The following is a 14070-nucleotide window of genomic DNA, read 5'->3' on the forward strand; positions in this document are numbered from 1 at the left end:
GGGCCTGTGGTGCAGAGTGCATATTGAGAGAATTGCCTCTCCCCCAACACTGTTTCTGGCAGTGGAGACTTCAGGCAGTACCTGGGAGGGCTCTGATGACACTGGACTCTCCAGCGTGGGAATATGATTCCGATAAGATATTTTCCACCAAGTTTGTGCTGCTTATGCACAAGGTATGTATGGCTAGGAAAAGGGAAGGGGGTAATCTGCTTCACTCCCAACATACCCCACAGCCTTCCAAAGTGTGAAACGTGACCCTGAGAGGGGGCCTGCACCCCTTCTCGCCTCTCGAAAGAGAAAGTAGATTCCAGAGGAGGAATCAGCAGCAGCAAAGAAGAGAGCACCCTGGGCCCCAGAGTGAAGGCATGTCAAGCCTTCCCTCCAGCGTGGCTACTGTGGCCTTTTTGTTTGCTGGGTCTGTGGTGCAGAGTCCCATTGACAGAAAGCTGCCTCTCTTGCCAACGCTATTTCTGGCAGTGGAGGCCTCGGGCAGTACCCGGGAGGGTTCTGATGAGATACTGGACTCCCCAGTGTGGTAATAGGATTCTGATAAGGTATTTTCCACCGAGATGGGCTGCTTATGCATAAGGTGTGTAGACGGTAAACGGCTCCACTCCCTGCCTGCCCTACAGCCTTCCAAAGTGTGAAACATGACCCTAAGAGGGGGTCTGAACCACCATCTTGCCTCCCCAAAGAAGAAGCAGGTTCCGGAGGAGGAATCTGCATCCAAGGAGGTGGGGAGGGTGAGGATTCCTTGCCGATCTCGCCCAGGATGAAAATCTCTTAGAGGAGGGGAAATCACAGAGAGAGAAGGGATCAGTCCTAAGGTGTTTCGTCTCTTCCTTAAGATTGAACTGCATTCTATAATCTCCCTTATTTTAAAGGAGCTCTGGATGGAAGGTTATGGAAGAGTCGAATCATGAAGGAGAAGATCCCATCATGGAGGGGCTTATGGGTCCCAGTACAGCTTTTCCTTTCTACCATACCATGAAGAAGCTAGTCTTTAGGGAGAGGGATACCCCTGAGGCGGGTTTAAAGATTGGAAGGGTCATGATAAAACTTTATCTGTTGCCAGTGGCTGTGCTGGAACTGCTGAATTTACCTAAGGTGGATGCCTTGGTGCCTGTAGTAATGAAGGTAGTCTCGATTCCAATGGTGGGATCCACAGTGCTGCAAGATGCATAGGATCATAAAATTGGAGCTATATCTGAAGAGCATGATTGAAGTCTGTGCTGGGAATATGTACTGCAGTTTGCAGCAGCTTTATGGCATGTGCCTGTCTGCACTGTAATCAGCAGGGCACTCTGCTGTCTGCTAAAGGGGCAGAGTGTTTGGAGGCCAGTTTGGCTTTCATAGTGGATGCTCTGTATGATTTGCTGTAGCTGTTGAAGCACCTAGGGGGGAATCCAAGAGACATAATCTGCTCGAGGATAAATGCAAAGGAGCCAGGAATACATTTTCCCAGTATACAGAAGTACCAGGAAGTGAGATGCTATCGGCCAGGAAAAGGCAGTGTCAGTTCTCCTAGGATAAGCAAGATGGTAGTCCTTACACATATGAATGACAACATCAGATAGAGCCGGCATGGAAAACATGTCAGTTTCTGTAACTTTGACTGTGCATACTGAGCATGTCCAGCATGCCCTATATCACGCATCCACGTGGGATCCCTCTTTAGCCCGGTCTCTTTTTTTCGCGGAGCTTCCGTCTCATGGTTAACTTCAGGTGCTGGCTCCAAAGGTTCCAAGGGAACGCAGTGAGATGCAGCTGGACCGTTCTTTATTCTTGAGCATTGGAGGTCATTTGTCCCTGTTTTTTGAAGAATAAACCAAAGTAACGATGGACCACTGGTTTTTCTCAGTGATCATATAAGGTTAAATGTTAAGACTTTGTACATCCACTGCACAAAGCCTTCACGATTTCTCCATGTATCTCCAAAACTGAGAGAGCCTTGGTTCACACTACACTAGAGCAGCTTCTGGAATTGGAAACCGTGATCCCTGTGCCTGCCAGGGAAAGGGGGCAAGGAAGATATTCCATCTATCTTGTGGTTCCCCCCCCCCCCCCCCCCCAAAAAAAAGGAGGGCATGTTTTGTCCCATCCTAGATCTCAAGAAGTGAATGCTCCTTACATGTATCTCGCTTTCGCATGGAGGTACAACATTCTGTCATCGCCACAGTCAGGAAAAGTGAATTCTTGGAGTCCTTAGACCTCATGAAGGCTTAATAATATATTCCAATTCAGGAGAAACATCAAAGGTTCCTCAGGTTTGCCGTGCTGGGGAAACATTGGTTTTGTGCTCTTCCTGTTTGTTTTGAGATGGCACCTTGCACATTTACAAAGATGTTGATGGTCATGGAGGCAGACCTCCCTAGAGGAGGGCATTCTGGTTCATCCTTATCTGGATGACTATTTATCTGAGCAAAGTCAAGAGTGTTTAATCAGCAGTCAATGCAGCAATGCTGAAGCTGGGTTGGGTCCTGAACATGGCAAAAACTCACCTGTCTCCCTCTGTCACTGGAATACTTAGGAGCTTGTTTTGAGACCAACGAAGGCAAAGTTTCTCACTTCCGAGAGAGTAATCAAATTGCAGGGACAGATGTGGCAGTTGCTTTGCCTCTGGATTCCCAGGGTTTGGGATTACTTGCAGGTGCTTAGCTCTATGGTTGGATCTGATACCCTAGGTCTTCACTCATATGCATCCGCTGCAGAAAGCACTGCTGTCACGGTGAAACCCCCAGTCGGAGGATTTCCATTTACTCCTTCCTGGAAAGGTTAGGTTAAGTCTTTCTTGGTGGCTTTCGCAGAACAAATTGGGGAGAGGTGAGAAGATGGAGATTCAAGATTGGATGGTAGTAGCCATAGATGCCAATCTGAAAGGAATGGGGAGCCATCTGTCAGGGTCGAACAGCTCTGGGACTTCGGTCACTGGCAGAAGCGTCCTAGTCCATCAACCATCTCAAAACCAGAGCAATCTGGCAGGCATTGTTCCTGTTTCTACCATTGGTTTTCGGCCAGGCAGTGAGAGTTCTCCCTAATAATGTGATGGTGGTAACCTACATAAATCGACAAGGAGACACCAAGAGCAGTGATTCTGTCAGCATCTTATGTGGCCGGAGTAGAAAATGTGCAGGCAGATTTTCTCAACATGTTATTTGAGACCCTGGAGAATGGGAGTTATCGAGCAAGATGTGAGGTGGGGTGTGCCTCAAGTGGATTTGATGGTGTCTAGAACAAATGCCATTGGACGCGCGTTTTCGACGCACTGGCGTTACCCCTTATACGGTAAGGGGCCGAAAACACGGGTCGAATTCCCCGGACCTAATAGCGCCCTCAACATGCAAATGTATGTTGATGGCCCTATTAGGTATTCCCGTGCGATTCAGAAAACAAAATATGCCAAGCCGCACATTTTGCCAAGCCGCACATTTTGCTTTCAGAAATTAGCGCCTACCCAAAGTTAGGCGCTAATTTCTTCGGGCACTGGGAAAGTGCACAGAAAAGCAGTAAAAACTGCTTTTCTGTGCACCCTCCGACTTAATATCATGGTGATATTAAGTTGGAGGTCCTGAAGGGTAAAAAAAAAAAAAAAAATTGAAGTCGGCCCGCGGATGTCGGGTCGAAAACCAGACCCTCAATTTTGCTGGCGTCCGGTTTCCAAGCCTGTGGCTGTCAGCGGGCTCGAGAACTGACGCCGGCAAAATTGAGCGTCTGCTGTCAAACCCGCTGACAGCCGCCGCTCCAGTCCAAAAGGAGGCGCTAGTGTCCCTAGTGCCTCCTTTTGCCTGTTTTTACTGCCGGGCCTCATTTAAATACAGAATCGCGTGCACAGGAGAGCGGGCGCTTGCCCACTCTACCACGGGCTTTACTGTATCGGCCCGAAGGCTTGGTAACTCCTCAACTGAAGAATAGCGTTAGGGGTGTAGAGGCTCTGTGCTCTTTTCCAACCCTGGCCTCTGAGGATCCTACTGTATATGTTTTCCCCATGGCTTTTAATAATCAGAGTCTTCAGGCGTATAGAGTCACATCACTGAAAGGTGATGGCCTTGGAGAATGTGGTTCACAGATCTAGTAAACCTGGCGAAGGAAGGTCACTACGGTTAGGCCATCTGCCCAGGTTGCTGCGGTAGGGTCCAAATTTCATGGATCAGTTGGATCGCTTCTCTCTCGCAGCTTGGCTTTTGAGCAGAATTGGTTGAGGTTCAAGGCTTACTTGGATGAGGTTAAAGCAACTTTGCTGCAGGCAAAAAATCATTCCACATCTTTGACGTACGTATGGGTGGAAAGTGTTCAAGGCTTGGTGTCTTGAGGAGGGGCTTGCCCTGCTACAGGCCTGTATTCCTCAGATATTCGCCTTTTTTCAGAAGGGGCTTCAGAAAGGGCTAACCCAGAGTTCTCTTCAGGTACAGGTGGCAGCATTGACCTGTTTCAGGTGCATGCCCACAAATCCTCTCACGTTGCATCAGTCGTCATGAATTTTCTAAAATGAATGAAGCATTTGTGCTCACTGGTTAGGCGCATAGTGCCTCTGTGGAACCTTAACATGGTCCTGAGGGTATTATGTAAACCACCTTTTGAGCCTTTACAGAGGGTTTCATTAAATGACCTTACCTTGAAATCAGTCTTTCTGGTAAATTTATCCTACTAACTTTGGAGTGATTTTCAGTGATCCACTATGCTATTGAATATGGCCAGCTATCTTAAAGATCTCGAGACAACTAAATCCACCAAACTTTAGGACTACTCTTTGGCACAACCAGAGTTAGTCAGATAATTTAACTGGCTAACTTTGAATATCAGAATTAGCCAGATAACCAGATAAGTTAACTTAACTCCACCCCTGAATTCACCTAGGTTAGACAGCTATATGATGAGTTATGGATGAGTTATCTATCTATAATTTAGCCAGAAAAGCCCAAAATACTGAAAAACCAGCATCCATTTTAGCTAGATAATTTAGTTCTCACAGGACAAGCAGGATGGTTGTCCTCACAAATGGGTGACATCGAGGATGGAGCCCAACCACGGAAAACTTCTGTCAAAGTTTCAGGAACTTTGACTGGCCCCTACTGGGCATGCCCAGCACGGCACTAACCCTGCAGCCAGCAGGGGTCTCCCTTCAGTCTTCTTTTTTCCGCGCAGTAGCCACGTGGTGAAAGAGCTCTTAACCACGTTCCTGACAGGAATTTAGAATTTGTTATTCTGAAGAAAATTTGCCCCTCAGGGGTCTCCCTTCGGTAAATTTTTTCGTCCGCGGAACTCCGGTAAGTTTTTGCCGTTGTTTCATAGACTTCCGTCGACTTTGGCCCTTGAGGCCCGCTGGCAGTCAACAGTCCCGCGGCTAAATTTTTGGCCTTCCGCCATGGCGTCGGGGTTCCGTCGGTGTCCGGACTGTACCCGAACTATGTCAATCACAGACCCTCATAGAGTCTGTGTTTTGTGTCTAGGGAGTGAGCATGATGTTCTGACTTGCACCAAATGTGCCCTAATGACACCAAAAGGTCGCAAAGCCAGAATGGAGAAGATGGGGCTCCTCTTCCATGTTCGCACCCCAACGCCATCGATTGCATCGACGTCATCGGAACCGGCACCGTCGAAGTCTTACTACCATAGACAGCCCTCCGGTGACCGTCCGCCATCGACGACTTCTCGGCCATCGACTCCTGTCCCTTCCCCTGATCATCGAGGAGATAGGAAGGAGAAACATCGCCATCGACGTCATAAGTCTCGGCCCGTCGAGGAATCGACGTCATCGACCTCTGTACCGACCGAGCCTCCGCAGAAAAAGCCTCGATCAGAGTTGGCACCGTCCACTTCTGTTTCGCAGGCACCGAGGCAACCCTCACCCCTTCCGGGTTTGGGAGCCGCGATCCCACCGGTGACGGTGGTCCCTCCGGCTCAGCCTCAGTCTCCCTCTCCCGTCGAGCCTGGTCTTGTTACCCCTGGTCTCCGGGCAGAACTGGACCGGCTGGTCCAGGAGGCCATCGATAAGGCGATGCAACGGTTCCAGCCTCCTCCGGCACCGACTCCGGCACCGAGAGCGAAACCGGCCACCGAGCCGATTGCAGCGACACTGGCACCGCTGTTGCACCGGATGGAGGCGCTCATGACAGCCCTTCCACCGGTGATACCTGTGTCACCGACACCGGCAAGACCGCTGTCACCGACAGGTTTTTCATCAGGTGGAGAAACACCGTATCGAATTCCCCCTTAGGGAATTGTTCCACCAAGGTCAGGTCGTCCCTCGCTACCGATACTATCTTCGGGGGCGATATGCACCTCTGCTCCACCGAGGTTTCCGATGCCGGCACGATTCCATTGAGACCGGCACCGGTTCCCTCGATGCCTACACCGGCACCGATATCGACACCGATTCCATCGAGGATTTTCTCGATGCCCCCGGTGACTCCAGCCAATATTTCGGAGCCTCAACCTGGGCCCTCAGGAGTTCAGCCCCCTAGAGGGCCTCCAGGTCATCAACCAGATCCCTATGATACTTGGGCTGATGATACATCTACTGACACCGATGATTTGCCTTCACCACCCTCTCCTGCGGAGAGCAGAAAGCGTTCTCCCCCTGAGGACCTCTCTTTCATAAACTTTGTGAAGGAAATGTCAGAGTTGGTTCCTTTCCAACTTCAATCTGAACAGGATGATAGGCACCAAATGATGGAATTGCTCCAATTTTTGGATGCCCCGAAAGTCATCACCTCTATTCCCATTCATCAGGTTTTTCTAGACCTTCTTAAAAAGAATTGGGAATCTCCTGGCTCTGTGTCCCCAGTCAATAAAAAAGCTGATTCTACATATCTTGTACAATCAGCACCAGGTTTTCAAAAACCTCAGTTAGATCATCATTCTGTGGTCGTCGAATCAGCTCAGAAAAAAGCTAAACGACTAAAACCACACTCTTCCATACCTCCTACTAAGGACAATAAATTCCTAGATAGTATAGGTAGGAAGGTTTACCATGGAGCTATGCTGATTTCCAGAATAGCTTCTTACCAACTTTATATGACTCAATATAACAGAGTCATTTTAAAGCAAATGCAAGAATACGCTGACGCCTTGCCAGAGCAGTTCCAGCCCCAGATTCAGTCCCTTTTAAATAAAGGGTTTGAAGCTGGAAAGCATGAAATCCGAACCGCCTATGACATCTTCGATGCTTCTACTAGAATTTCTGCTACAGCCATTTCTGCTAGACGTTGGGCTTGGCTCAAATCATCTGACCTTCGCCCAGAAGTTCAGGACAAGCTTTCGGATTTGCCCTGCTTAGGGGATAATCTGTTTGGTGAGCAAATTCAGCAACTTGTTGCTGAATTGAAGGATCATCATGAGACATTAAAACAGCTCTCATCTATTCCTCCTGACTTGCCTTCCAAACAACCGTCTAGGAAGGACTCCAAAAAGTCTTTCTTTAGGCCACGAAAGTATTATCCCCCATCTACCAAGCCTCGGCCTGCACGGTCCTACCATAAGACTCAGCCTCGCCAGGCTCATAAACAAAAGCCTGCAGCAGCTCCACCTCCTGGCCCTGCGGCGGGTTTTTGACTTCCACTTAGAGAGCATATGCCAGACCCCTCTTCCAGCCATACCACTTTCTAGAACAGTGGCATCGGATCACCACAGATCAGTGGGTGACAGCGATCATCGCACAGGGTTAGCATCTCAACTTCCTGTCTCTCCCTCCAGACTCCCCACCCTTGCAGGCGTGGAGTCTTACCGATCATTCTCTTCTTTTAAAACAGGAAGCTTCGCTTCTCCTACAGTCAAACGCTATAGAACCCGTTCCTCCCTTGCAACGAGGCCTAGGGTTCTATTCCAGGTACTTGCTGATCCCAAAAAAGTCAGGGGGACTTCGTCCCATCCTAGACCTGAGGGTCCTCAACAAATACCTTCACAAGGAGAAGTTCAAGATGGTAACCCTGGGCTCGCTACTCCCTCTGCTGCAAAGAGGGGACTGGTTATGCTCTCTAGACCTCAGACGCATATACCCACATTGCGATAACACAATCTCATCGCAAATACCTGCGTTTTCTAGTAGGCCGAAATCACTACCAATATCGTGTGTTACCTTTCGGCCTAGCATCCGCACCACGAGTGTTCACCAAGTGCCTCGTAGTGGTTGCAGCGTTTCTAAGGAAAGGAGTCCATGTCTACCCCTACTTAGACGATTGGTTGATCAGGGCCCCAACCCAGCAACTGGCTCGGTCTTCCCTGACCCTAACAATTCGAACTTTGCTTTCTCTAGGATTTCTGGTAAATTACGAGAAATCCTACTTAGTCCCATCTCAAACCTTATCCTTCATTGGGGCAGACTTGGACACCTTACAGGCAAAAGCCTTCCTTCCTCATCAACGAGTCCAAGCCCTAGTGTCCCTAGCTCGCCAGCTGCAGTCCCAACACACAGCTACAGCTCGCCACTTCCTCGTTCTTCTGGGACACATGGCCGCCTCAGTTTATGTGACTCCCACGGCCCGCTTAGCCATGAGAGTCACACAGTGGACTCTGAGACTTCAGTGGACTCAAGCTCTTCAGCCTCTGTCCTCTATAATACGCGTCTCCAACGCACTTCGTCTGTCTCTTGCCTGGTGGACGAATCCATTCAACCTCCTACAGGGTTTGCCTTTTCTCCCACCAGATCCTCAGGTCATTCTCACTACCGATGCTTCCAACATCGGTTGGGGAGCCCATGTAAATGATTTACAAACTCAAGGGTTCTGGTCACTAGAGGAACCCAAACACCAGATAAATTTCCTGGAGCTCCGAGCAATCCGCTATGCTCTCAGGACCTTTCAAGATTGCCTATCACACCATTCAATCTTAATCCAGACAGACAACCAGGTGGCCATGTGGTACATAAACAAGCAGGGAGGCACAGGCTCCTTTCTCCTTTGTCAGGAAGCTGTGCAAATTTGGGCAGAAGCCCTCTCCCACTCCATGTACCTCAGGGCCACCTACCTACCGGGAGTAGACAATGTATTGGCAGACCAGCTGAGCCGTGTCTTCCAACCACACGAGTGATCACTCAGTCCTGTAGTAGCGACCTCTCTATTCCACAAGTGGGGTTACCCCCACATAGACCTCTTTGCGTCCCCTCAGAACCACAAAGTGGACAATTATTGCTCTCTCATTCGGAGCCAGCACTCTCGGCCGAGGGATGCATTCTCCCTCAAGTGGACGACCGGTCTGCTCCATGCATTCCCTCCTCTTCCTCTGCTGTCGAGGACCCTCGTGAAGCTCCGCCAGGACAGGGGAGCCATGATCCTGATAGCACCGCACTGGCCACGCCAAGTGTGGTTTCCCATACTCCAGGATCTCTCCATCCGCAGGCACATTCCTCTGGGACAGGACTTGCATCTGCTCACTCAAAACGACGGATGCCTCCTTCATCCCAACCTCCAAGCCTTGTCCCTGACGGCATGGATGTTGAAAGGTTAGTCCTTCAGCCTTTTAACCTTTCAGATTCAGTTTCTCGTGTCCTGATAGCTTCACGAAAGCCCTCTAGAAGAAAATCTTACTCATACAAATGGAAAAGGTACACATCATGGTGCACTTCTCAGTCCCTTGATCCCCTTTCCTGTCCAATCTCTAAGTTCTTGGACTATTTGTGGCATCTATCAGAATCCGGTCTCAAGACCTCTTCCATTAGAATGCATGTCAGTGCGGTAGCCGCCTTCCATAAAGGTATTGGGGGTGTTCCTATTTCAGTACAACCCCTTGTAACACGCTTTCTTAAAGGCTTGCTCCATTTAAAGCCACCTTTACGTCCGCCGGCCCCATCTTGGGACCTTAATCTGGTTCTTGGTCGCCTTATGAAACCACCTTTCGAACCTCTGCACTCCTGTGAATTAAAATATCTCACATGGAAAGTGTTATTCCTTTTGGCTATCACTTCAGCTTGCAGGGTTAGTGAATTACAGGCCCTAGTTACCTATCCGCCTTACACTAAACTCCTGCAGGACCGGGCGGTACTCCGCACTCACCCTAAATTCTCACCTAAGGTAGTTTCGGAGTTTCATATTAATCAATCTATCATACTACCTATCTTTTTTCCCAGGCCCCACTCCACCTCCGGGGAACAGACTCTGCATACCCTAGACTGTAAACGAGCTCTAGCTTTTTATCTAGACCGTACAGTTGCTCACAGGAAGAGCACTCAATTATTTGTCTCTTTCCATCCTAACAAGTTAGGACAACCTGTGGGTAAGCAGGCTCTCTCCTCTTGGTTGGCGGACTGCATTTCTTTTTGCTATCAGCAAGCTGGCATTCCTTTTCAAGACCGTGTCAAGGCACACTCTGTGAGGGCCATGGCGACTTCAGTAGCACACCTTCGATCGGTGCCGCTTCCTGACATCTGCAGAGCTGCAACATGGAGTTCCCTCCATACCTTTGCAGCCCACTATTGTTTGGATAAAGCTGGAAGACAGGATTCCATCTTCGGCCAATCTGTCTTGCGTAACCTTTTTCCAACCTGATGTACCAACACCCTTCCACCTTCCCTGTAGGGTGCGGATGCCCTGTACCAAATTCTACCCCAGTTGTTGTGCCTGTTGCACGCTGTTGGGTGCATTTGGTGCAAGTCAGGACATCCTCAGCTCGGTACTCACCCATTTCTGAGGACAACCATCCTGCTTGTCCTGTGAGAAAGCAAATGTTGCTTACCTGATGTAACAGGTGTTCTCACAGGACAGCAGGATGTTAGTCCTCACGAAACCCGCCCGCCACCCCGCGGTGTTGGGTTCGTTTCTTTTATTTTTCGGCACTGCCTGTAGCTATAAAAACAAGACTGAAGGGAGACCCCTGCTGGCTGCAGGGTTAGTGCCGATGCCCAGTAGGGGCCAGTCAAAGTTCCTGAAACTTTGACAGAAGTTTTCCGTGGTTGGGCTCCATCCTCGATGTCATCCATTTGTGAGGACTAACATCCTGCTGTCCTGTGAGAACACCTGTTACATCAGGTAAGCAACATTTGCTTTACCTGGCTAAATGCCTATGAATGTAGACCTCGAGTGTGTTTAGGTCTGTTTAATACATAGTGAAAAATTATACATTTGAGCCAATTCTTTTTAGATCTTCAAACATCTTTTAGGGGAGGAGGGCCCCAGTCCATGCTTCCCCTCTCCTGTGGTTCCAAAGTGGCTGCTGTCCCTGCCATGGCAGTGATCACAACCCCCAAAAGCACTTCTGAGCACGCATCTCTCACTCTCCTCTAGGCATGATTTATTTATTTAATATTTCTTATATGTCACTTAATCATAGCCCTAAGCGGCACAAAAAGTTGCAAAACTTGGCACCCTCTCCAGCAAGCACATGGAGCAAAGAGTGGGGACTTTATCCCATGCTTCTGTGCTGCTATCTTCAGCAGACCTGGAGAAAAATAACTTCCTGCCCTGACCCTGAAACGGCTGGACCCCCTCCAGAGAAAAAGCAAAGTAAAAGCACTGCTAGCAAGAAACTAGAACCCTGCCTCTGCTTCTCTTTTATTTATTTTTAATTTTTTTTTAACCAGGGGGGAGGAAATAGAGGGGGTAAAGCTTACTACCTTGAGACGATGCTGTGGTAAATAGAGACTAATCCCCCCCCCCCCCCCCCCAAAGGGGCAGGATATTTGCACATATGCACAGACCTGGTTTGCAGAGGGAAACCCCTTGGTCATGAGGCTAGGTTCACTGAGAGAGGGCATCAGACTTTCACCGAGGAGCGGCTCAGCCCAGGGAAGGAGTTCCAGGACTAATCTCTGGAGCTAACAAGCATGTTCTCAACCCAGCCTATATAATTAGGTCTCACAGACAGCATGGGATATGTTTGCTCTCCACCTGGAGACAGAATACTGGCAGACTGAGTGCAGAAAGGGCCCCTCAAACAGATGATGTCGTCAACTTTTTAGTGTTGTCTCTCCATCTGCTAGCAGAGGGGCATAACATGCATCTGGAGTGGTCTGGCTAGTTGATTCAGAAAAAACATGTGAAGTAATCATTTTTAGACCTTAAAGCTTTTCTTTTTCTGGTTTGACAGTATTCCATAGATGCAGAAAAGGTGACCAACCTTTTGCAGTTGCCGCAATATTTTGATTTGGAAATCTACACAACGGGAAGGTTAGAGAAGGTAAGGTAACTTAAATCTACTATTGGTAGATGTGGAGTATGGATTTGAAACCTAAATCAGACTTCTACGAAAGTACTTATTTGTCAGGGGTTCTTGGTTGACATCATATTTCTCTCAGTACCTCTGCAGTAAACTGACTTTCATTAACTCAGAACTGAGAGCTTTGCATTATTCCCGTGGTAAACACCCTGTTATGAAGTAGTGAGGGAACTCCTAGGTTTAAATTATATGAAATACTAATAGATAGTGATAAGTAATCTATGAGCATGTCACTACAGTGCATGTTACTCACAATGCTGAAAAATTTTTGTTCTGTAATTTATGTATTTTTGTTTATAACTGAATTTATATTCCAATATTGCAATACCAGCTCAAAGCAGATTTCAACCCATGAACATAATCAAAAATCTAAATTTCCTAGCGTGTAGCAGATGGACTCAGGACCAATGGGTATAGTGTACTCCTGTTAGCAGTTGGAGACGGATCAGATTTCAATCTGATGTCAGCCCCTATTTCATATACCCTTGCAGGAAGTGCAGCTCCTCAGTATTTTCCATCTCCATAGCAGTTAGGGACTATCTGCATGCTCTCAGAGCGTTAGACCAAAATTAAAGAACAAAACCGAAATTTAAAGAAGAAACCTACCTGAAGACGAGCCCCGCACTCCTGCGGTGATACCATCGGGTCCCTCCCCCAGTTGAGTTTCCCGAGGTGATTTCTGTGGTCCCTCGGAGGTGAGCCTCGGTCCGGTGGCCTATTCGTGGCAGGGACCTAGCCCCCGAATCCTCGGGCGCGGCGTAGAGGCAGCCTCGGTCCGGCGGCCGAATCGCGGCGAGGACTTAGCCCCCGATCTCAGGTGCGGCTGAGAGGCAGTGGGTGCACCCCCTTGAGCGCGGCGGTGAAGGTATTTGCCCTCTCCCCCCGCAGCCGGAGACCGCCCGGAGCAAAACCGGGAAGCGCCGAAGACAAGATAAGGTGGAAATCTTCTACTTAATCCGGTCTCCGAAGATCGAGGAGGAGCACAGGTCGGCGATTGGAATCTGTGCCACCGGGTTGATCCGCCCAAGCAGGGCTAGGCCCCGGCTGTTCCAGGGTCTGCCCATGTGGAGACCCTCCAAGGAGGTCGCCATATTGCCCACATGCTCGCTGTCGCCATCTTGGCCTTGTTCGCCGCGCCACCCGCCGTCCGATCCAAGAGCACAAATTAAGCTAAGCGCACAAAATTATTTGTGCGCATAATCTTAGGCGCACATAAAACCTTATGCGCATAAGTTACACGCACAGTACAAGGCGCACATCTGCACGCACATATCAGACGCAATGGAGCGCATGAGAGCTTACGCGTCCACAGAAATGGCACCTCCAGAAACAGGAATAAAAGCTCAAGGCCTCTGCCCAGCATGCCACATCAGAGCCGCACAGAGCGAGGAAGCAGACGCCCTATGCGCACACTGTGAGGAGGCCCTGGGAGATCCAGGTCAGGGCCAGTCCCACCCAGGGCCCAGTGCTAGCTCCTCAGGGAGCACCCCCGACCTAGCAGGCCCCAGTGAGTCCATCCCACAGACGGGGAACACCAGGGAACCGGCGCCCCTCAACTTAGACCCAGCATCGATCTCCTGGTTAGAGTTATTTAAGGGGATTCACGCCTTTGTCAAAATGCAAACTGAACCTCGGGCGGACCAGCCATATGCGACACCGGAAGACCCTCATGCCCCAGGACCCTCGAGGCCTAGGCACAGGCTCCCACCACCCAGAAGCCCCACTTACGGGGACACGGATTTCTCCAAAGAAGAAGTCGAGCCCCTTGAGGAGGGAGAACTTCCCTCAGGGACAGAGCCACACCGAACCATGAGACGCTTCTTCTCAAAGGATGAGCTTCCGGACCTTGTATCCCAATGCCTATCGGAACTTGCTATACCGGGCCAAGGCACCCCGGGGGAACCTAGAATGAACCCCCTGCTGAAG

General features: G+C 49.4%; 1 protein-coding gene across 1 annotated transcript in view; it reads left to right on the plus strand.

The window, feature by feature from the left end:
• Positions 1 to 14070, plus strand: part of STAG2 (stromal antigen 2) — a 1172735-nt gene that overhangs the window by 709828 nt on the left and 448837 nt on the right. Inside the window, 1 exon segment of the mRNA XM_029607875.1 lies at positions 12016 to 12105. Coding sequence (XP_029463735.1) covers positions 12016 to 12105 — 90 coding nt within the window.

Source organism: Rhinatrema bivittatum, chromosome 6 (assembly GCF_901001135.1).
Source record: "Rhinatrema bivittatum chromosome 6, aRhiBiv1.1, whole genome shotgun sequence".
Classification (NCBI taxonomy): Eukaryota; Metazoa; Chordata; class Amphibia; order Gymnophiona; family Rhinatrematidae; genus Rhinatrema; species Rhinatrema bivittatum.